General features: G+C 51.3%; 1 protein-coding gene across 1 annotated transcript in view; it reads right to left on the bottom strand.

Annotated features, from left to right (window-relative positions):
• Positions 1–185: 185 nt before the first annotated feature.
• The window catches only part of RUNX3 (RUNX family transcription factor 3), a 29,268-nt gene continuing 5,589 nt past the window's right edge, over positions 186–23,864 (bottom strand). Inside the window, exons 4-5 of the mRNA XM_015883733.2 lie at positions 11,465–11,629; positions 186–3,175 (exon numbers count right to left, since the gene is read on the bottom strand). Of these exons, the coding sequence (XP_015739219.1) occupies positions 2,652–3,175; positions 11,465–11,629 (689 nt within the window). The 3' untranslated portion in view covers positions 186–2,651. The remainder of the gene's footprint in view (positions 3,176–11,464; positions 11,630–23,864) is intronic.

The raw sequence follows: 23,864 nt of genomic DNA, 5'->3' as shown, positions 1-23,864 counted from the left end.
ATGTACAATGGATAAGAACATCGACACCAATAATGGAAAAGCAGAACTGACCACTTTGCTATGGCTTCGTACCAATGGCAAGGAGGAACCCGGCCATCTCCTGGAAGCCAACGCAGCAGCGACGTCCCCAATGACTTCACCAGGAGCAGCCCCTCCCCACCCTGACCCCCCCACCCACCTCCCCCCACCCCATTGACAAGTGCTACAGGTTAAAAAGATGGGCTACATATTAAATAGAGGGCATTGCCTTCAAGTAGGGCCGGTACGTTACACAACAACCACATTATTTGGTATCTCTAGCATTCCTTTTATTTTTTTAATGTCCGTTGTAAGACACCATTAAAAACAAGAACACAACAGCTTTGGCCTTCTTTATCTACAGCAGTCTCTGTTCTCATCTCCTTCTCTCTTTGTCGTCGTTTTACCCTGCACGTACAAGTATTAGAAGCAATCGGATCCTTCAACACATTTAAGAATTATATTATTATAACAAATATGATCAAAAATTAGATCTTATAGTTAAATATTCTTAGAGCCAGACAAAAAGGGGTTGATACTGTACAAGCGATTGTGCATTTTCTTTAAGAAAAAACAAAATAATAATAAAAAGCAAATTATAGTGCAAAGCAAAAAGAAAACCATTGGCCTGTCTCGTGACCATCTGCATACCACCGAGGTGCGTATATTTACGCCTTCACATGACAATATGTCATAAAAACAACGTCGTTGCCATTCTTTGTAATCCACTACGAACAGTCTTAAATTAAGCTAGTCCTACAAATGCCTTTTCTGCTTGTGCTTTCAACCAGTGGTGCGATCGGATGACCAACATAAATGCATCCAAACACAGGCTGCTCCAGTCCAGTTTCTCCAGCTGGGAGCACCCAACAGTGCCCGCTGCTGCTTAAGGACGTGAACGTTGCAGTTTTGCTGGGGAAGGGATTTTTTTGGGGGGGATGAGTCTTATTGAAGAGTTGTTTCTCTTGTTGCACGTTTAACTCACTGAGTGGTCATCGCAGCTTAGATGGGGACGCCTTGCTCCCGTCTTGACATGGTAGTGCAATTAGAACTGATTGCTGATGAGCTTCCAACCGAGATTTGGCAAGAGGTGTTGGGGCCATAAGGGCATAAATTCAGCAGGGAAGGATGGGATGTTGGGTTTATGTTTTCTTATGCTTGTGCACAGAGGCACAATGTGGGTTGTGGAATTAGACTGGAATAGACCTCTCAGGTCATCATGTCCAACCACCGCCAACCCAGCACTGGTGGGAATGGATGGAACCATGGTGTGCACTGGGGCTCTAATAGATCCCCCACTGGTTCCACAATGATTCTGAGTGCTGGTCCTTCAGCTGCTGAGCTGACACCAGCACTCCAGGACAGCCGGGGGAAAGGAGGGGATATGGAATGACAGCTGGCATTGCTTGACAACCTTCCCACCATCAAAGGGGCTGAATAGAAGGCGCTCCTTTCTCCAGGTCTCGGTTGGCGCTTTCAGCTCGCACTGATGAGTGTCAGCTGTTACTTAATAAAACAAATCACGGTGTATTGATCCACTCGGGGTGAAAACACAGGAAAGAATCACAGCAGAAGGAGGACTCTGCCACCAGCTGTGTGTGTTGGCACCCAGAGAGGATCGAAGGAAGACCCAGAGACCCACAGTAATGCGGTGCCAAATGTTGCCAGCCCCACAGCAGCTCACGAGCTGGGAAGTGCATCTGACCCATCTCGGGTTGCCCTCAACACCTCCTTCACTTCACTTCACACACCACCATCATCATCGCTGAGATCTGCTAAGAGGAGCAAAGAACCGAACGGTGAGGTCAGGCAAAGAGAGAGCAAACAAAACACAACGCATCATGTAAAAAGTACATCTCATATGTAAACATAGAGGAGAAGGGAGGGCCTGCCGGGAGCGGGATCAGCCACGCTGCTGCCTAAAAAATGACAGCAATGCACAGAAATGAACAATGCAACCTTTGCTGCCAGCAAGGAACAGCCACCATCCCATCACAGCTCCTGTTTGCGTGGCTGATGCCGACCCACGAGGAACACACAGCCCCATAACTTGTGCTGTAAACCAGAGCGCGGCCCCGCAGCTCTTTGCTGGGCAGGAGCCCTGAACTGCTGGGAGGGAATGAGAGGAGACAAAGGTTTCTTTCCTTTTTCTTTTTTATCCTTTTTTTTCAGTTCAGTCTTTGTGCTTTGGCAGAGAGACGGCTCGGATCATCTCCTGCTCTTGTCTCTGGAGCGCTTGGCAGAAGGGCGAGCTTTCCCTGACTCCTGAATGCTTTGTGTGGGGATGAGGGTGCAAGTGAGATGACCGAGAAGTGTCGGGCAGTAAACAAAAATCTGAATCCAATCATCTTTTTTTTTTCCCTATGTACAATCCACATATTAAAACCATATGAAAGGAACCACATCAAGCGACAAATTCAAGCCTCGTGGACGTTCATCTTGAAATGTAACGTAGGTCCCGGCCCAGCTTTGCTTGATGTTTGCCCGTGGTTGTGTGTAGAGGATTCCTCCTGCTTTGCTTTTGGTTTGGGAGACTTTGGTTTACCTTTTCCCTCGGCATCATTCTGATGCAAAAGGAGTAACGTCACAGCGGCCGATCCGGTTAAAGCTCTCGGTGCCCAGCTGCCCTCCTCCTAGTAGGGTCTCCAGACTGACTCATCCATCCTCCCAGTAGTCGACATGGTTGTTGGTGAGTTACTGTGGCTCCCGTCCGCATCCACCCCGTCGTTCTGATTGCCCAGGTTGGGGTTCATTAAGTTGTTCCCCGCCGAGCTGCTCGTACATGAAGAGAGCATCCGGGTGGGAGAGCGTTCACCCCCCGCCACCATGGAGAACTGATAGGAGCCCGACGACGTCCCGTAATACAAATGATAGGGAGATGGATTGGTCTGGAAGGGTCCACTCTGGTTCTGCGTGGAGCCGGGGTAGGGGGGTGGCAGGTAGGTGTGATGGAAGCGCGTGGTGGTGGGCATGCTGGTCATGCTGATGCCCCCGATGCCCGTGGCTGAGGGGGTTGCGGTGTAGGGGAAGGCAGCTGACATGGCACCGGGGTAATGCATCCGTGGGTCCGAGAACCTGGTCTCAGTGAGGGTTGGCAGCGTGGGGAAGGAGCGGTCGAACTGCCGTGGGTCCGAGAAAGGGCTGAGCTCTGATGTTCCTGTGGGGTGCAGGGAGAGAGCGGGCGGTCAGAGCGTTGTGCTGGCAGTGTGCAGCTGGTGCTGCAGCCATGCTCTGCATGAGGAATTAAAGCCAGAGGGAAAGAACATCTCTAGGGTCTGCTGGGGAGGAGAGCTGGGAGACTTAAAGACAAAAATCCCCAACCCATCTCGTTTGAGTCGTTCCCATTTCCTGTCCTGAAATTTATTGTTTCCCATCCAAGAAGGGACACGACTTAAGCTGGCTCCTCCAGGGGTCTATTTGTCTCTGGTAGATTAAAATAAAACCAACAACAACAAAACCCACCTCATAAACAAAGAAAGAAAAAGAAAATGTTTAGCCATGACATCAGCTGTGTAGTAAATAGATGGATGCAGCCCCAGACGGCCGCTCCCGAGATAGCCAATGCTGTGTACACACATAGAGCCAGGGAGGAAAAGCTGGAGCCCAGACTGGGCTGCTGAGCCTTCTTGTGGGTGGCCTGTTCGTGCTGATACCATCAGGGGATGGAGCTGATAAACACACGGCTGAAAACTCCCAAGCTAGGAGCCACAACATCCCCTCGCTTGCTTCGCTCTGTGTATTTTTCTCCATGCAAGAGGAGAAAGAGAGTGAGAAATTCAGGCTTTAATGGGGGAAGGGAGCCCTGGGTCAGCGTGGGGGATGCTGCCCAGCTCCCTTCTCAGGGGGTATGGATGCACAGCGGGGTACAGCCTGGTGCTGTCAGGTCCTTCCTTTGCAGGAAGCCCAGAGGGAGGGGGAGCCAACACCAGAAGCTCCTGGTGGATGCTGAGAGGTTTCTTACCCACCCCAGCTGCCCTGAGACCATTTCCTTCCACAGACCTCTGTGCTGGGGGCTCCCAAGTCAGAAAGTTTTGCTCTCCTGCTGAAATCCTGCTCCCCTCAGCTCAGCTCTGGCACCGGCTGTGCAGGAGGGCACGGCTATCATTGAGTTCCAGCACAGAGCATGCAACTGACACACCGAGCTCAGAGCTGTGGGCTGTCTGGAGGCAGCTTTCCCTCGCTAAAGGCAGGGAGCTGCACCTCGCTGCTTTGGGAGCAGAATGGCCTTTGGCCGTAGAGTCTTTCTCTCCAGGTTCACATCCTCCCCATGCTCTGCAGGACAAAACACGCTCGTCCAAACTATGGGGAAATCCCTGCAGTGTTTCCCCAAGAAAATAACAAAACAAAACACCTAAGCTGCTTCCTTCTAGCTGAGCAGAGGCTGCAGCTCATGATGGGGGTGCAGATGGGGAGGGATCAGACCTGCACCTCTCCTGGTCTGGGTGAGTCCTGCAGCCCTCAGAGGAGCAGGCGGTGCCCACTTCCCACGCAGGCTCCAAGCAGGAGAAAGGCAGAGGAGTGCCTGCGTGGGGAACGTGGCTGTGGCTTTGGTGTGAGATAAGAGAGGAGCAGCTCAAAGCTGTCACAAACTGCAACGCCCTGCCGCCCCTCTGCGCACTGCAGTGAGGGCTGCGTGCTTGGGGCTGGCTGGAAAAGCACTCACAACTGAACAAACCGAGCTGGTTTCACACCTTGGCCTGCCTGCAGGATGCTCTGTCCCACTGCAAAGCTGCACTGCTGCAAAGCACACGGGCTCCAAAGCCCCTAAAAGCAGAGTGATGCTCAGCTGCTGCCCCAGAGCCAATGATGGCCCCCAGCAATCAGACCGTGCCTGTTGGCTCCCAAACACACGTAAATGATACTCCAGAAAATGGAAATGGAAATAAACCACGAGTGCTTGGGGCACATTTCCCTTCTGCTCCATGACACTCAAAGGGTCCTTTAAAAGCTCCGTTTTCTTGGCTGGAATTTGAAACACTTGGCAATTGGTACTTGCTGCTAATTCAGACACGAGAGTGTGAAAGCACTAATTACAGCTGAACTCTCATCCTCACCGCTGGGCTGAAGTCTCCCCTGTTACAAACACTCCATCTCTCTGCTATCCCCACCGCTCTGAGTCTACCCCAGCCCCACGAGAGCTGTCCCTAGGCGCTCGCACAGCAGCAGACGGTCGCGCTCCCCATCTCCGCTGCCCTCCGTCGGTGTCGCACCGCACAGCAGCCCCGCCGCCCGGGGTCGTGAGTCGGTCCGGCTGCCGGCAGAGGGCACGGGGCCGCGATCCGAGCCGGAGGAGCCGCTAGAGGGAGCCGGGCGGCCGCCGGGCGGAGAGAAGCTCCGGATCGCTCCATACGTCGGGGCTGCGCTTAGATCCCACAGCCTCCCCCATTCCCTGAGTCCGAAGATGGGCTATTGGGGGGGGGGGGGGGCTTAGGGACAGCCCCACGTGGAGAATGGCCGTAAAACCCATCACATCCACCTCACTCAGCAACAAAGCAGCCCTCCAGCTACACGCTAAGCAAACCCTGGGGGGAATTGCACCCTCAGCCACTTTGGCGTAGCAGACAAAAGTCACGTCGGGTTGTCCCCATCCCCAGGGTTGTCCCCATTCCAGCACAGGCTCGCAGGGTGCACGCAGTGTGCTCTGCTCGCTCGCCATCCAACCCCCATTTGCTTTTTTGGGCCCTGGCAATCCGAGCTTTGAGTATTTCAGTTGTCCAGTTGCCAATCAAAATATTTGAAGGAAATGTTTATTTTCTTCTCGAAATCGCACCAGCTGCTGCACTAACTGAATAAGCCCATTTAGCTGTAAGAATTTAACCATTGTAAGAAGGAATTGAGCCCCCCCAACTACTCCAAAATCTGACCCAATCTATCAGCGGAAATGTCAATGTTTTGGATGGGAGTTTGGGGAAGTGAGGAATGTGTATTAAATAAAAGCCATGTAAAGGTCAAAGCCCTGATTAGTAATGCCACTGTCTCCTCGTTAGGGCCGTGCTGCCCAGGGGACCACGAGACCAAGGCACACCCTGCTATGTAATCGTGCAGCTGCAATCTGCACTTTGAGAGGACCCCCACATCCCCCCCCCAACTCATAGAGCCTGATAGTAACAGACCCTCAGCCCCTTTGCTGATATCACAACCACTCTCAGGTGTCACAGCAGCTCTGTTTTCACCTCCAAGGAGATGTGGACTGAAGCAGGTCAGGGCTGGTGGGTGCTTGCAGCCCTCATGGAGCCAAAGCAATGTGATGCATGGAACCTGAGTGACTCCATATCCCCCCAGGGACCACTCTCTGGTCCCCACTTTGGAGATGTGAAGGTGCAATGATTTATCCCATAAGTCAGCAATAAAAGGGAGCTTGAAGGTATACCATGCAACAGCCACGAATCCACATAGCGTGTGGTAGGCAGAGAGAATAAAGGGAATCTAAAGGGAACTTGATAACGTGGAACTTTCTGTGTGTACAGAACATATAAATATCTGCAGCCCGGCCAAATATCACTGCTTTATTTATATGCACATACGTGCCTTGCAAAATTGTCCTGAAAAATTTAGCCCGAGGGAAAGCAAGCTCCTTTCCTGCCTTATGCCATGATGATTGACGACAATGTAAACACTAATGATATTTTATGCTCATGTATATAATACGCACTCGTGCGCGAGACGGAGCAGGGACAGAAATCCTCTTTCCATCTACACCTCCTGCTCTCTTTTTCCTCCCATCATTTCCACGTTGCTTGGATGGTTTTTTTGGCATCTTTCTGACCTCTCTCTGCCTCTTTCCTCTGCTCCCAGGGCTCCATCCAAGCACAAAGGGGCAGTGGCCAAGGATGGGGCTACAGGGGAAGGGGTATGGGGTGCACTGAGCCCCCCGGATCCAGATCATCTCTAGACAAGCATTGCTCTCCTGCCACCCACACACACAGCCACGCTCCCACGGCTCTGTCACACATGTGAACAAGTTCATTTGTTTCCCAGTCAGAGCCAACTAAAAAAGAAAACGGCCTCTTCCTCTCACCCTGCAGAAAATAGAGCGGGTTTTATTTTGGGGGGGAGGGGGAGGTGTTGAGAAAAAAATACATATATATATATATAAAAAAAAATGAGGGTGTGAACAGCATCCGTTGTTACACACCCATGGAGCAATTGTTCTGTATCTGATAGTAGCAGTGCACAAACCCGGTGCAAATACTTCCTCTGCTGAGCCTGAAAAGAAAAACCCAAACACAGCAGAGCACGGTGCTTATGGCCAGGCACCACCTCGAGAGCACCCAGCACCTTTGCTTCTTGCTTTTCTATCTGCAAGCCCAGCACCCTGCAGTCCAGCTCTGCTTTCTGCCCCCCCTCTACACCCCCACAGTGGGGGCAGCCCCCGGTTCCCCCCAACCCACATCTCTTCGAGGTCCATGGGGTGTTCGTTGCCCTCACCCTGCCCTCCTCTCCCCCCCCTTCCAGCCGGCTGAGTTCCCCCCTGTTCTGTGCCACCACCTCTTACATCAGCTCTCCCCATCCCCGCTGTTTATGCCCTGGATGTATTTACAGAGCAACCCGCTTTGCTCCCAGCCTGCCCTCTGCTAGACTAAACAAGCCTGCTGCCTGTCCTCAATACCCCCCCCCAGCCCCCCTTCCCTCACCATCCCCACACTGCCCTGAACTAACGAGCTAACAGTGCTAATTGCCACGGGTGGGTGGGCTGAGCAGGAGCACTGCCTACACTGCAGCCCCCCCAGCAGCCTCCATGCGCTCTGCTCTTTACCTGCATCCAAAGAGTATTAAAAATCAAAACAACCCAACAGCAACATTCAAACGAGCCCTGACGACGCAAAAGGAAGCAGCAGGATTTACAACCCCGCCTGCAGTCAGACCACAGCTCTGCCTGCACCCACAACACGTGGGATGCCCTCTCCCACCATCACCCCCAGCACCCATCACACAGCAGCAGTGCCATGGGGAGCTGCATAGAGATGGGTGCACATTCAGAGCCCGGAAACCATCCTCGATGTGTTCCTTCCTCCGAGGCTGAAGCCGAATCCCGCAATATGTTTTCTTCCCACTAATGCTTGCCTGGCTTCCTTTGGAAACAATTTAGCCTCTGCCCACGGTAGAATGTTTTGATCCATTAAGAAACGGATATTTTAAAGAAACCATAAGTCGATCTGGACAGGGATTAGGAAGCAGCAATTCAGTGTATTTGCTGGGCCCATAATTCAGGACTTAACCTCAGAGCAGCCACGTTGCATTTCGGAAACAATGGGGCACTCGCTGGCTATGCCAAGAAGCTGCTTAAAAGTAATCTAATACTTTAAAATGTATATTTAAAAAGAAAGAAAGGGAGAGAAAGAGAGATTTTACTTTGGCTGCGTATGAAGCGCTCTGCTGCTGAGCAGCCTGTGTTCAAAACACCCCATTTGAGAAATGGGTTGTTGAGAAACGGATCACAAACCCAACTGGTTCGACTGGGCAGCGACCAGATGAGAGCTGAGGCTGTTCACCAGCAGACTAAAGCATCCAGCAGACGTTTACGGTGCTGTGAGCTCAAGGGAGCTCGGTTTTGCTGCAGCAACATGAAGATGTTCAGTGCATCATTCACAACAGCTCACTCTATTACTGCAGAGACCGTATTTAAAATCACTTTGCAATTGTCCCCATGCACTCAAGGCCTCTCCGTGCTGCTGGATGATGCACACAGCTCCTCCTGAGCAATTGAAGATGTTTCCACCACGAGGCCAGCAGGCAGGAGACGGCCGCCTGGGCGGTCCTGCTCTGTTGCAATGGGAATAAAGCAGTTCAGATGGAGCTGCCGGAGCACAGGCAGGGCAGTGAGGCTGCAGGGCTGTCTGGGTGCTCCCAAAGGATGTGCCTGTCAGCAGCCCACTTCCCCAGAGCAAAGGGCCCAAGAGGCAGCCAGCAGCAAGTTCCTTTAATATCTTGCTTCGCTTTTGTGAGCTACTTGATTTTTTTCCTTCTTATTTTATTTAAAGCTCGAAGACAACAGTCGCAATGAAGCCAGCACGCAAGGCTCTGGCATCGTGTGCCCCATAATCAGGAACCATTTCAGGCCGTCCTAATGACAGCGTGGTGCCTCGCTGCAGAGATGGGAGAGCCAGGATTTCAAAACCTTGGATTTTCCAGACCTCGCTGGGAGAAAATTGGGCCAAACCCTCAGTGGAGGCCAATGGCTCTGCCCAGCCCACTGGGTTTCTCATTTTCTCTCCCAGCACAGTGGATGTGGCCAACAAACCCGGCACGTTTGGGGCTGCAGACGTCTGTTCCAGCAGAACAGAATGGTTCCCTGCTCAGCTGCAAGGGGCAAGGCAAGGCTGGAGCCTCTGCAACAAACTGACCCTGGGCAGTGGGCACTGCATTGCTGGCACAGCCCTCGGGGCCCATTGGTGCTCTCCTGCTGGGTGGTGTTGCTGGGAGATGCTCAGCATCACAGTGAGCACTTTACAGGAGATATTTATAACCCCCAGGAGCTGCTGCACAAAAAGCCTGTAAAAGGCTGAGGGCCAATTCCTCTCCCATTTACACCACAATCCCCAATGCAGCCAGAGGGGAGGACAGAGCAAACAGCTCCAAAGGACCTCAGTTCATGCAAAAGACAAACCCCATCTCCTGAGCTCCTTCCTGCCTCACAACCTCCACGTGCCCTGCTTGAGGACCCAGGCTCTGTCTGTCCCTTGGTGGTCAAGGCTGTTCTGAGCACTTCAGCTCACCAGTTTGGCCACAAGCAGATTAGGGATCGCTCACACAATGCAGAACTGGGAGGCCACCAGGAGAGGGGATGGGGACAGGAGGATCAGCAGCACCCAGCAAGAGACAGCAGGGACCGGTGAACTTCAGCCTGCCCCATCCATCCATCCATCCTAACCAGTATCTCATTATGCTTTTGCTAATCAGCTTCTCGTGTGTGTTACCTGAGAACGTGCCAAGTCGTGAGAATTACAGGCCTGTTAACTCCTGTGTTGTTCTTGGCATGGGGCAGCCTCCACTTGCTCGGGTAAAAATTACGATCTTTGTGAATAAGCTGTGTGTGAGAGAGCAAGAGGGGCTTTTTTTATGATTATTATTCTGCTCGGTTATAACCAGCACTGCGTCCAAAGGACACGGCTGCAATTAAAATCACTGAGTCAATTCTGCTCCTGGTTTTTAAGACGGTTCCTCCAATTTGGAAGCAGAGAAGCCGAGAGCGGAGCGCGCACCAAGAGCAGCTTTGCAGCATTCCTGGTCCTTTGGATGTGCTCTGCAGGAACGATTTGGGATGGGCTAATTCTGTGCGTCTCCACTCCTGCTGTCACTGACATTTGGGAATCTGGCCCAGGCGGTGACTCGTGGCCTGTTCCATTTTTCTTTCTGCATTTGTGTCATCACCTGATTCTTTGCTCCAAATGATGCTCTCTGGGTTTCTGGCACTACAGACAACTGTGCTAATTTAAACTATTCCTCCCCCCTCTTCCACCCCCCTCCAAAGAATCTCTATTGTACAGCCAATGAGATGAGTCTATAAAACTCAGCCTCTCTTTTATTAAACAAGAATCCAATGATCATCCTACCCAAAACGCACTCCTCACAAACCGTGCTGCTATCAATGGAAATTCCAAGCACAGAGATTTGATTTCGATGAGACATACATAAATTCTGGTGTCTTTGCCCAACAGAACTGGGGTCATCAAACATCTACATCGCCTCTGATAGCGCAGCATTGGGGCTTTTGAGACTTTCAGCCCCAAACCTTCCAACGGAGACAATTACACACCGCAACTCAAAGCGCACATCGCTTTAATAATACCCCATAGATCTGATTCTCAAAGGAAAGCAACACCGTGATTAAAAACACATGGGAACCGTGTATCAGGTACCATGCAGATGGGAGAACAGCTCCCTGAATTACAGCAGTGCTGAGCAGTGCAGCAAAGCAGCCAGATTGCTTCACGTGCAATGCCTACACCTTGAGGATGAAACTCCAGCACGCAGAATGGGCAGGCTGCGGTCCCAACCTCTTTGCTGGCAGCTGCCAGGCAGACACACAGAGCACCTGAGGGCTCAGAGCCACTGATAGCACACATGGGAAGAGCAAAGGCTGTGCATGCGCCTGTGCAGGTGTGCATACATGTGGGGAATGAGGCTGGAGTGAGGCGGTGGATTGCTGGGCTTGGCATCAACACAGCGCAACAAGATAAGAAACCACTTGGATTAGCATGTAAAGTGCAATACACCCTTTATAGTTGCTGCTTAACCGTCTGCACAGTGCCTTCATATCAAAGGAGCGACTGGATTCCAAGCACGTTGCTTTGCTCTCCCAGCATTCCGACTGGAGCTGCTCGGTTTTACTGGGTGAAACCACTGGAGCGTGCAGCTCAGCAGCCAACTGCTCACCCCATGGGTGTGAGGAGGCTCCCTGGGGACAAAACCCCACCCCAACCTTGGAGATGCATACCAGCCTTACCTTGGATGGGAGTCTGAGCCTGTGACCCAAAGTGGCTCGGGGTGCTGAGGGATCCACGGGGGCTGGGTGTTGTTGGGGTGACCCTCATTGACTGGCGCAGCCGTTCCAGCTCCCCATAGCGGTCAGCAAAGGGTTTGGTTTGGTCTTCTAGCTTTTGTCTGTGCCCTGGAAGGTGATAAGAGAGGATGGTGTCCCAATCTGTTCCCTTTTGGTGGGTGCCCAGCTCTGCCCATGGCACCATTTTGCTTCGTTGCATTCCCCTTCTCCCAGCCCTAAAGCAGCAGCTAACGAGCATTTGCAAAGTGCTCCCAGCTCCTTAGGTAGCAGCTGCTGGAACAGGGCAATAATAATGATTAAATTTATGCTAATAGGCCTGAGGCAAGAGGCGCATGAAATACACTTGATACATAACTTTCCCATTTTACTACATTAATCGTTGCCGAACGGCTTCTCTCTCCCTGGGCTGGATTCCAGCCTCAGTTACACCCGCACGAAGCTGGAGGGCCCCACATCTGCTTGGCGTGAGCACGGTGTCAGTTTATAGCAAAGTCACAGAAGGTCCCCAGACTTTCCCCTCCTTCAGCCTGGCATCTGCTATCTCCCCATCTTGCCTATGATTGACTTGGGCTGCACTCCCAGCTTTGTGGAGCCTTTGGGAAGCTCAGCCCTGACTCCAGCATCAGCTCCAGCCCTGTGCTCTGATGTCTCCATGTTGTTCCCCTGCACAACTCCAGCCCCAGTGCCAATGTGCTGATGCCACAGAGCAGGATGTGCTCCAAAAGGGCTCCCAGCAGAAAGCAAAGCCCAATGGTGATCTGAAAACACGTTTCCCTGCCGTATGAAGTAAGCCAAGGAAACCTCGAATGCACACTGAAAGAGATCTCTTCTAATCTCTCTGTTCCCTAAGACCTCAAGTACCTGCATGTCATCAGAGGCTCCTTGACAAGGAGCACATAGGGAGGAGATGGGCATGCAGCGAGGTGTCTTGCTGGGGCCACATCTCACTGTCTGGACACACACAAGAAGAAAAATAGGTTTAAATAAGTTTTTCCTTGAGCACTTCTTTCAGGCAGGACTTAGCAGGGGAGCCAAAAGGACTGCGAAGACCAAACTGCACTGAAATGTAATGGAAATGTGACTCTCTGCCCCTACCTCAGCCGAAACCCCGTCCTGCAGCAGTGTTTGGCACAGGACACAGAAAAGCCTGAAGTGCAAATCAAGTGATGTTGATGCATTTAAGTATTATTCAGCCTCACGACTGAACCAAGGGCTTTGCACAGCCACGCTGTGCTGCACTGCAGTCCCTTCAGTAAACAGCAGCATCCCTTGGAACAGGATGGTTTGTGTGCAGGCAGAGCCATTACCAGCAAAGAAAACCCCAAACCTAAGGCTGCCCTGATAAAAATAATGTAGAAAACTCAGTGTGGATGCAAGCCAAAACAAATACTGGGGCTGGGTTAGGAAGTGAGTAGTAGTGGGGCTCAAACCCTGGCCAGTTTCCCCACGCCCTCCCTGGTGCATGTTGGCCACACCAAACTCCATCCATGGGGCTGAGTTGGGGCAGCACTTTGTTGTATGGGGAAAGGAAGTGAATGAGTTAAAAACCAGCAGCCCCATGGACTACCAGCCCTGCTCGGTACAAGCTGTCTCCCCAGCACTTCCTGCTGCTTGTCACTGAGAGCTGGGGACGTCAGACTTTGTCACGCAAGAGAGAATTGCTATTAATGGGTTTCTTTCATCAGAACAACCTGAGCTTTTTCATTTCTGCAGCGGTTGGCTTCATTAAAAGCCCTTCCCCATCTGCCCACAGCTGACATGCAGAGGAAACCAGCGCCGTCAAACGAACAATAGCTCATACCTTAGAGAAAAGGAAGGTGGTTTCAAGCTTAACCCAGGGACTGACTCAAAGCCTCCTGAAGTCAGTGGGTGGATTTTCAATTGACTTCAAACAGCGTCAGACCTCAACCCAAGAAATCAGTCAGAGGAGGCTTCAGCTCCCTGAATCATTTAATGCTGACACTCAGTGTGATGACGTGCAAATTTGGACAGATCATCTCAAATCCTGGTGCAGGAATGAGATCTGCATCAGCCCAGCAAACAAGCAACCCCATCAAACACCTCCCAGCTGGGAGAGCTGTGACACTTAGGCCACTAATAGGGTGTATCCTGGAAGTTCGGGCTGTTTTCTTGGAAAGCTGACAGCAAAAGTCAGTGCTGCACTGAAGCTCGGGCCCTCAAAGCTGATTTAAAGGCAAGTTTCTGCACTGAAAGATTCCAAACACTACACAGAGCCTACTTTTCTTGCCAGCAGAACAACCTGATGTGGCTGCAGGGTTACCTGCAGTGCCCAGCAAAGCTTCCCAAGGTTTCCAAGGTGCAAACACAAAGCTGACCAAAAAGGGACTCCAGGAACGTCATGGTGCAAACAGCACCCAACTCTCAGTGCTGTTCAATTGGTTTTGGCCCAGTACAGATGCTGGGGTGCCAGGTTTCTCTACATGTGGGGGCAGATGGAGCCATGGCCAGGAGACTCAGGGGCTGGGCAGAGTGCAGCCCTGTGCTACCAAAGGAAGGGGAGCAGATGGTGGGAAGTGGCTCATCCCTCCCTGGGTGTCTTGCTGGAGCAAAGGAAGCACAGAGCATTTCAGCTCTGGGCCAGGGGTGTTCATTAACACACGCATTTGCAGATCGTTTCCTTCACTCCACTAAGGAGGAGATGAGAACCAGGAGACAGTAGCAGCTCCAACTGAGCTCCAACAGCTGTACAGCCCAATGTGTGCCCACCAGCACCCACCTGCTTCCTTCCCAGGCTCTTCTCAAGCACCAGCCCAGCTCTGCAGCCCAACCAAGGAGCAGCACTGCAGTCTAATAGCTCAGCATCTACACGTCCACGAGAATGGACCACAAGAAAGCAATCAGCAGCGGATAAAACTCCATCTCAGTGCACAAAACACCTTTCACGTCCCTCCCGAAGCCCTCAAAAGAGCTACTTCAGAGAGATGCGCCAATCCTCTACAGAGGGTTGAATTTTTTCCCAGTCTGAGCCTCAAGTACCAGCATGAGCTCTGGGAAGAAGCCACATGAGAAGCACCCGTGTTATGGGAACATCAGGGCTGTCCCTCGCAGCACAGGGCTCAGTGGTTTCATCTTTGAATACCTACAGTGCAGGATGTGAGTGTCCCTCCAACCCTCCCTGGACACACACCTCCAGCTCAAGGTGGAGCTTGAGCTTCTTGCCCAGCTAAGAAGCACACAGTGGGTCCCACAGCCACCAAAGGATGGGAGGAGAGGATGGGAAGCTCTGCAGAGCCCTTTGAGCAGCAGCACCAGCCCATTGCTAAGAGGGAAAGAGGGAAAGGTTTGCAGGGACCGTCTCTTCTGCTGCTGAACAAAGTGAAGCACAGATAAGTCATTATTCACATGGCCAAAGTCGGCCTGCTTACGCCATTTGGAAAGAGAATCAGTCACGGCGAGGCTCTGCTTTGGTTTCCTCTGGCTTTCATGAGACACTGCTGCTACTGTCTTCCTGCAGCTTTGAGAGCAGGGCAGCGTGTCGCAACGCAGAGGATTTACACCGACTCCAACAACGAAAGGAAAACAATATTTAAGGGGGTGGGGGAGAGAATTAAAAAGGAAAAAAATAAAATTTTTTAAAAAAGCTGCTAATTTCGGGAGCCTTTTTAGCTGGTGGTGGTCCGGGATGAATTGGCTGCTTCTAAAAGGCTGAAAACAAAAATCCCTCTTTTTTGAAGCAAACATACTGGCTTGCAGCCAGCTGGCAGGAAGCACAGAGATACGTTGCACTTACAGTGGGTTTTTACTGTCTGAAGCTGCAGCAGTGGGAGAGATGTTCATTATATGCAGGCTGGTATTGATTAGCTGGTTCGCAAGCCCCTAATCTCCTCTCACTTGTGGGTTGGTCCCTTGGCTTCACCTCCCTGCCCACCCCATGACAGGAGGCCATGCAAACACACAGCTTCCGATAAACCCCATCATGCTGGGAGCTTTGCTGATACCAGCACACCCCCAAACTAAGCTCCCTGGGAGGAAAACAAACCTTGGATAGGACTTTCAGCAGCTCCTAATGACACAGGAGCTGTGGCTCATAGGCTGAAAGGAGCATCGCACCCAGATCTCTGTGCAGCTTTAGCACAGACCCCTGAGGGATACAGGCTCCCCATTGCTAGGCTTTCCATAGGAGAACTGAGTCTGGATGTGCAAAGGAATTAAATAAAGCTGGTGGGAATCCCAGCAGCAGACAGGGGTAAAGTTCACCAGGTCTTCCCATCCTTAAATACCCCTGAAAAAATAACCTGGCTCTGGGGCTGCAGGGTGAATCAAAAGGGTTTTAAAGGTCTTGAGTGAAGAACAGAGAACTTCACCCAGCACGTTGGTAGGAAATCCTGCATCTCTCATAGCAAGGTGTTAAAAAAAAACCCCACCATCCTCCCTCGCTGCTTCTGCTCCCATTTCCAGGAAGGCAGAGCTCAGCTATGGGCTGCCATCCAGTTCTCACGGAATTAGGCAAAAAAACCCCGATTCAAAGATTTCCAGGCTGGGTGCTGGGGAGGAAGCAGACAGATCTCAAGCACATCCAGCTGGTATTGCCTCAGTGGAGTCTGAGATCAGATTTCCAAGTGCATACATTAGCTGTCAGTGCACAGATCGGTGGAGTTCTGCCAGTTTGCAGCAGGCAGTGAGTTAATGCCTGCTATCTAACAATTCGAAATGGAACCTGCGTGGTACCAGTATAGCTGGTTTTTCCCACCTAATAACCTGTTCCATTAGGGCAAGCGCATCAAATTCCTTTGGGTGACACTGGTTAGGATTAGGATACTCTGCCTTGGACAGGGAGGATCATCTGCTGGGTTCAGATCCGTGCAAGGAATGTGCAGCGTTACAGCTAATGCATACGAGATGTGCCTGATGCTGCAGGGCCAGGCAGCAGCCAAGTGAATGCAGGAGCTCTTCCCAGCCGGTCCTGCACTCCCAATAACACCACACAGATCAGATCCAAACTTTCCCAAGGTTTGAGGATGCTGAGCCTTGGGTTTCCCCTTTGCCCTAGGACAGAGCTGGAGCAGAGCCCTGACATTTGAATGCTAATATCCCCCGATCCCAGGACTGAGCTCCCAGCTTCATCTCCAGAGACTGGCTGGTATGTTGGATAATTACAGCTCCTGTCGAGCTTTGCCAGCACTCTCAATGCAACACCGTGAGAGCCCCAAAGCAACGTTACCTGCATGGCTCCCTTAATGCTCTGCACAGTGCTCCTCTAGGGAAACAGCAGCAGAGCTGTGTTCCCACACCAGCAGCCCTGACAGGGAAGCACAGCTTTGGCCCCATCCCTCTACCAACATCCCTGGTGCCGTGGCTCAGAGGCTGCAGCACGGGGCTGCCCCCCATTTCTGGTTTGCTGCTCCTCCCTCTCCCACTCAGTGCATAGATTCACTGGAAAGAGGAAGATAAAATAATGCAGAATAGTATCTAAGCCCCTTCCGCTGCAGGATATGATTTATCTCTGCCACATTTCAGAACAGGTGATGGGTCTCCAGCAGCAAAGAGCGGGGTCTTAAGAACTCAATTTCATCTCACTCTGAGTCAAATCCTCTTCCTCCCTCTGCCACATCACTGAAGCGATTGGTTGTGCTGATAAAGCCTTCGAGAGGGAGAAACGAGACGTGTCCTGCCCTGATATCTGATGTGATCTTGTGGTTTTGTTTGATAGTTTTGGTCCTTTAGCTGCTATCTTCCCTGAAATGAAACTTGCCTTTTAGCATTGACTTTCTTTTCAATTTCTTTTCAATTGTAGACCCTTTGTGCTGCCTTCCTGAGCTTGCAAATCCTGCCCATGGAAAGCAGGGTCAATGATCATACATGGTGCAGCCCCGGCTGCAGCTCAACCATCCCCACCAACAGCCCCCATAGACACTCTGTGCTCCCATTCAGCTCGCTGCCCTCCACCATCACAATGAAGTGCCCCTTTGCAAAGCTCACAACACCCTCAGTACAAACACTCCTCTTCAGCCCTTGTGTGTGCTGGGAAACACATCCCCTCCTGCCCCATCTCAGCTCAGATTAAACACAGTCCCATCCAGCAGCCATTTATTTCACTATCTATCTGTACAATCCCTGCTCACATCCAACCACCACCGATCCTTCTGGAAGCATCCTTCACCAGACCTCTGCTTCCCAGCCATCAAATCTGCTCCACTACAACCTCTTCCAAACACAATCTCAACACCCTCATCTCCAATCCCAACTCATTCTTTCCTTTGCAAACCCAGAGCAGAATCGGGTTCTGCTCTCCTCCAGCCGTACCCTGGGGTTTTCCAAAGCCTTCAAAAGCAGGAGGTGTTGCAACCAATCTCAACAAAGATTCTTTGTACACCGGGAGCAAGAAATAATTTCCCTGCTCTGCCTCCCAATGCTGCTTTGCTTAGAAAATATCGGTCGTTTTTAAGTGAAATGATTTTGCAGTTATTATGCACTGGGTGATTATAAAAGCAGAGGTGGAATGCACTGCATGCAGCAAATAAAATAATTAGAGGAGCCAATTCAACAGAGCCTGTATAATTTGGGTTGCACTGTTATTGCTTCTTTCAAGGCTGGGGTTAAAGGAGTGGGTGATGCAAAGCTGCAGCCGGGGGACATTGCCCTCCTAGGAGGGCTTTGAGGTCCATGCAATCCTCCAGGCAGCGTTTGCCACCCCTCAAGCTGAACCCCGACTCGTGCCTTTGCCCAGAAGGGGTTAACAGGGTAGCAGTGCCTATAAGAAATTAGAGGAGGTAGTTTAACATAATTGCCTGCCATGCATGTATCAACAGCAGTCCCGAACTGCCTCTGCAAGAAAACAATGCCCTGGATGGTCTCAGCAGATACCAAAGGGTTCAGATTTACCCGCTGGGATCAAAACACATTAGCAATGGGAATACAAACAGAGCAACCCTGCTCCGCAGCAAGTACTGATCTGCAAGGACTCCTGCGTGAACTCGGCAGCTCAGAGCTTTGCACTGATTCCCTGCACCCCCAAAGGAGGAGGCACAGGGAGAGCCTTTGGGACGCACATCATCTCACTGCCATCAGCCCAGCACCTGCTTTCATTTTGAAAGAGCAAATGGACACTGCACCGACACCACAACGTGCCCAGAGCCCCTTCTGCTCCTCCAGGTTGGGATGGGGTGGGAATAGAGAGCCCAAACCCCGCAGCATAGAAGAGGCAGAGGCAGCACCACGCGCCATGAGCCAGAATGGAAGCAGGAAATGGTCACTGAGGATTTCCTCCTCTTCCTCCCCAGGGAAGGGGGCAGGTCAGGAGAGGTGGGAAATTGGTGTAGTTTAAGCACCTTGCTTGAAATTAGAACAAATTAATGATTGTACAGTAGGCAAATAACTGTTCCCGAAGCGCTGAGGTCAGCTATTTTTCCTCTTCTTTTTACTTTCTATTTTGTACATTATTATTACTATTATTGTTTTAATAGATCCCAGATAAACTGGGAAGCATTTGTTTGTTTATATCTCACTCAGAAGAAGCAAAAGAAGAACACAAAAGACCCTCATCATACCCCAAACTGTCGCCCCATGGGAGCAGTTCAGCAGCAAGCCCGGCCAGCAATACAAGGACAGCTCGAATTCAAGTTTCATGCATCCCCATGAGAAACCCTTTTTGCCAAGATAAAGATCTGCAGTCGTACAACTGGCACGACGCAGCTCACAGCCCAGCCTAAATGCAAGCACAGAAGCAATCTGCATTTCTCAGAGGTAATCAGAACGTTCCTGGATGATCCTTCCCTCTTTTTTTTACTGCTTTTCTTTTAAAGGGAAGTCCCAAAGTGATGCTCTTTGTTAAAGGAGCTGCCAAAGGAGTTTGGCCAGAAAACACTGATGACTTCAAAAATGAGAAGTCAGTATGGAAACAATCACGTTCACTGTACAATTAACACACTTTTGTGCTTTTTGTGGCATTTAAGCCATGAAGACTTGAAAACAAGGTGCTGTAAAGAATCAGCTTTGCATAATACAGCCATAATGTCTCAGCATAAGGCAACACAAGGGGTGCACCCACAGCCCCAAATCTGAGTGGATAGGAGGCTCAGCTTAGGCAGCATATCCTATAGGGGACACCTGGCAGCTCCAAGTTGCTACCGTCACACTGGGGAGTTTATTCTGATGAAGATCATTGCTCCGATTTTCCCTTTCCTGTTGGTTTCGCTGTCTCTAGAATACAAATCTAACTGCTCTGCAGCTGTGGGATGGGGGGGGGGGGAGGAGGTGGATATGGGAACCTCACTAGCACAGCCCCATATATCCTCCTCCTCTTCCTCGAACCAGAGGACTATCTGAGAATCAAAAGTAAAATCCCTTTGAACAAACCCACCAGAATTCGAGGGAAAAAAAAAAAGATTCAGATCCACCTTTGGAGCCAAAGAAAAGCACCAAATTGGTTTCCCAGGGTGGCTTGTGGGTGCTGTACCTGGGGCAGGTCAGGAAGGATTGTTACCACCACTAGAAGAAATAGGGCTGGGGGCAGCCCTATTCAGGCAGATGTTCCCCATTCCCAGCTCAGCCTTTCCTCTATTTTGGGGAGTCTTTCTCTCCTCCCCTTTCTGCTTGCAGCCATGAGCCCTTCAACACATAGGCTGCTGGAGTGCAACCTCACACCCCCAACCCCCTCATTCTTGGGGGAGAGGCGTCACCAACACCTCCAATAGCACCTCGCTCAGACACAGAGAAGGGGCAGGAAGGAAGGTTTCCACTCTTTGCACACTACAGGTTCTCCATTTCCCAGCTGAGAGTGCGTGGCTGGGCTGCAGCTCAGCCTGACATTGCATGCAGGGGACAGGCAGGGAGGAAAACCTTCAGCCCAGTTCTTGAGAACATCAAAGCAAAACCCAGCGTGGATCCTGGAAACAGCTAAGAAATGTGGGAGGTGAGAAGCTACGGGCACACAGGGTGCTGAGGACAAGGCTGCAGCCCATCCCCTGCATTCAGAGCTGTCAGTGCACACATCCAGCACAGCCCCACAGTGTGCTGGGGTCAATAGGATGATGGAACCCCATGTGTTGCCCTGCCCATCCTTGCTTTCCTTCTCATCAGTGCAGGAGAAGAGAGAATGAAGCTGAAGAGCAAAAGCACACAGGTCTGTGCCCAGCACCCTGCTCCATCCCCACATGCTTTTTGCTGGAAGAGGGATTAAATAAAGTAATAATAATAAGTAGAACACATCTCCATCCCCCAGCTTCTCCCGACCTTCTATAGCAAGTGGTCCAGCATTCAGCAGGGAAGCAGAGGGCTCTGAGCATCCCCACCTCCCACAGCCTGAGAGGTGGGTGTGCTCCTGGTGACACAGCTGCATACGTATGTGCTGCCCCACAGGGCTATGGGTGGGTGATCCACTCTGCTTCAATTCCCCTCACTCCTCACCAAGGTGATCAGGATGGGGTAGGAAGTGAAAGCATGGGGTTAAGGGCTGTATAAAGCTGGGGGATGAGTGTTAAAGGAAGGCTGAGCAGCAGCGTAAAACAAATAGAAAAGACACTGAAAGGATGAAAGCAGGAGATTACAAAGAGTTCCCAGGAGATGGGCAGAAGGAGTGGGGAGAGGAGAAAGTGGAAAGGGTTGGCACAAAGTGACAGTGAGGAGGAGGACAGAACCTTAGGAAGGGAAGGGGAAAGGGAAGGCAGCCAACAGGGAGGTGTGAGGGGAGGCCCTGGAGATGCTCTCATTTATCCAGATATAGACTACACAGCCCTGCATAGCTCCCAGCTATTCCCTTCTCCACGTTCTGCCTCCTGTAGGTGGGAGAGCCTCCGCATGAGGACTGCAGCAGAGCTTCAAAGTCAGGTTTTCTGCTAAATGGAGAGCTGCAGAGAAAGGGGGGGGGAAGGAAATTCCACAGGAAGCTCAAATATTTTATTACTTCCTGTTTGCACAGAATATGTCAACACTCGGCACCTGACACGCCACTTGTTTAGAGCTAAGGTGTCAACTCCAAAGAAACAAAAGATGTCCTCTGCAGATCAAACCTGCAGCAAAAGCAGAATGCAATAGAAAGAATGGAGCAAAGGAGCTGTGGGGACAAGGCAGTGCTGGGAGCTCAGAAGGGCTCCATGGGCTCAGAGCTGTGGGTCCCAGTGCCCAACCTGCTGTCCCCCAGCCCAGCTCATCCCCCTCCCAAAGCCCTGCCATGAGCTCCAGCTGCAGCCCGGTTCGCTGCCATTTCTCACCCAACTCAACTTGATCTCCAACTCCTCAGATGTTTTCTGGGCACAGCTTGAGTGAAAAGAGTTGCTCAAGGGCTGAGATGAAGCGATGGGACAGGGGTGGAAGATGAATGGGAAGCTCAGAGGTGGGGCATGGAGAGGAGCCACGGTTCTGGCCAAAAACCCCACGAGAATGTTTGCTGGAGGAATTTCACCGCATCTGAGAAGACGGTGCCCAGGGCTTTCCCAGGATCCCAAGACAAATGGCCAATTCTTTCTGTATGAAGGATGCTTTTCTGCACGGTCACACCAAACCCCTCCCCAGCCCCAACACCGCTCCTACACCCAACGCTCACCACGTCCCTCTTGTTTGCAACACTGCTGCCAAGAAGGGGCAAAAAAGCACAATTTTCACCTATATTCACAATGCACATCCACACAGATACACTCATCTATGAAATACCTGCACTGTACACACATGACAAATAACCACAAGCCCTGGCAGTGGCTCTCACCTCCCAAAGCAGAGCAGGGATGGCAGTGGGAGCCGTAGGGCTCAGCCAAAGCCCCGGGGCTCCTCCAGGTGAGCAGTGCTGTGCCAGAGCCCCCCAGTGGCAGCCAGACCAGAAAACCACCTGTGACATCTCAAGCCCAAACCACCAGCAGTTCCACATCATGGGTGCACACATGGATGGATGGGGAGGGGCAAAAGGATCTTTTGTTTTAGTTTTAATGGTAGGTTCATTCAAAAAATGCAAAGCAATGAGTATAATGACGGAGAAAACCACCCCCCATCTCCCCACTATAGACTGGATTTTCACCAAACAAGGGTCAAATTAAACGTAGGTCCCTTTCCTGCTAACAAATGTAAAACCATCTGAAAAGGAGAAAAGAAAAGCTATTAAAAAAACAACTTGGGTCTAAACTGCTCAGGTGAATGATTTGTGGGGAAGGGGAGCAGGGAGGGGGTTCCATGCAGACTGAGCTCGTAGGGGGCACCCAGCCCATGGTGGGGGCTGGAACTGGGTGGACTCTACGGACACCTCCAACCTCAGCCATTCGATGCTCTGATGAACCCACAAGATAAAGGCACAACCAACACGCAAACACCACACAGACCTCCTTAAGGAGCCGACATCTCCAGCACAGGTATGCAGATCAGAACAAAAGAAAAGCCAAAAGCACAGCAGCAAAGCGCTGACCTTGCATCCCAGGACAGCATCCCTCGGGCAAACCAAGCGAGAGGCAGAGCAGGCTGCTCCATAGCAGGTTTTGGCTAATGGTGCCAAACGAAGGCATGGCACCAACGCAAACAGAGCAGGGAGAACGTGCCCACAGCTCAAACCCACAGCTCCCGCCCGGTGTAACCCCGTGCCTCCATATCAGAGCCTTTAAATTAAAGATCGGCGGCAGCCGGTCCTTGTGTTGAAATGCAGGAGGAGGAGCAGCTGTGATTCAGCTGGGGTTTGGTGAGCACGGAGTATCGGTGAAATCAGAGCAAACCAAACGCTAAGAGTAGTAACTATCTCTCCGTGTATTATTATTTATATATTCCCTGTGATGGTGATGATGATTATTATTATTAGAAAGGCAATGTGATGCAGCAGATAAGGGGCTGAGCAGGAGTCAGGAGGCCTGGTTGGTTTCTATTCCTGAGCTGGAGATGTTGTGCAATAACACACCTCCTGTCCTCAGGTTCTACAGCGCCCACCACGACCTGCAATGCCCTCCACCTGCAGGGCTGAGCTTTGGGTCTAAGAACCAACTGACCCAAACCCAGCAGAGCTGCATCTCCTGGGTGCCAGCTTTGCAAATGAGCATCCCAACCCTGCAGATCACATACACCCCCCCAGCAGCACAGGCTCCAAAATTAAATAACGAGCAAAGAAAAAAAATAATTAAAAGAATTTTAAAAAAGGAGGGGGTGAAAAATCAAGAGGAAGCAACGTAAATAAAACCCTCTTATAGAGGGAACAGCCTCAGCTTGGCCTGACATCAAGGGGTGCCGATGGCCCGGCGACAGTGTCAACAGAAAATGTTTTCTGAAGCATGTTTAGAAGGATCAAACTGCTTCCCTTCCATTTGGGCACCGACAGCTTCACACGCAAAGCGAATGAACTGGGCTTTATATCCTCAGGGTGGTGCTGGGTGAGCAGGAGGACGGCGAGGCCGGGATGAGGGCACACAGAGCACTGCTC

The sequence above is a fragment of the Coturnix japonica genome, chromosome 23, assembly GCF_001577835.2.
Source record: "Coturnix japonica isolate 7356 chromosome 23, Coturnix japonica 2.1, whole genome shotgun sequence".
NCBI classification, from domain to species: Eukaryota; Metazoa; Chordata; class Aves; order Galliformes; family Phasianidae; genus Coturnix; species Coturnix japonica.
This window is presented reverse-complemented; position numbering and strand designations above follow the sequence as displayed.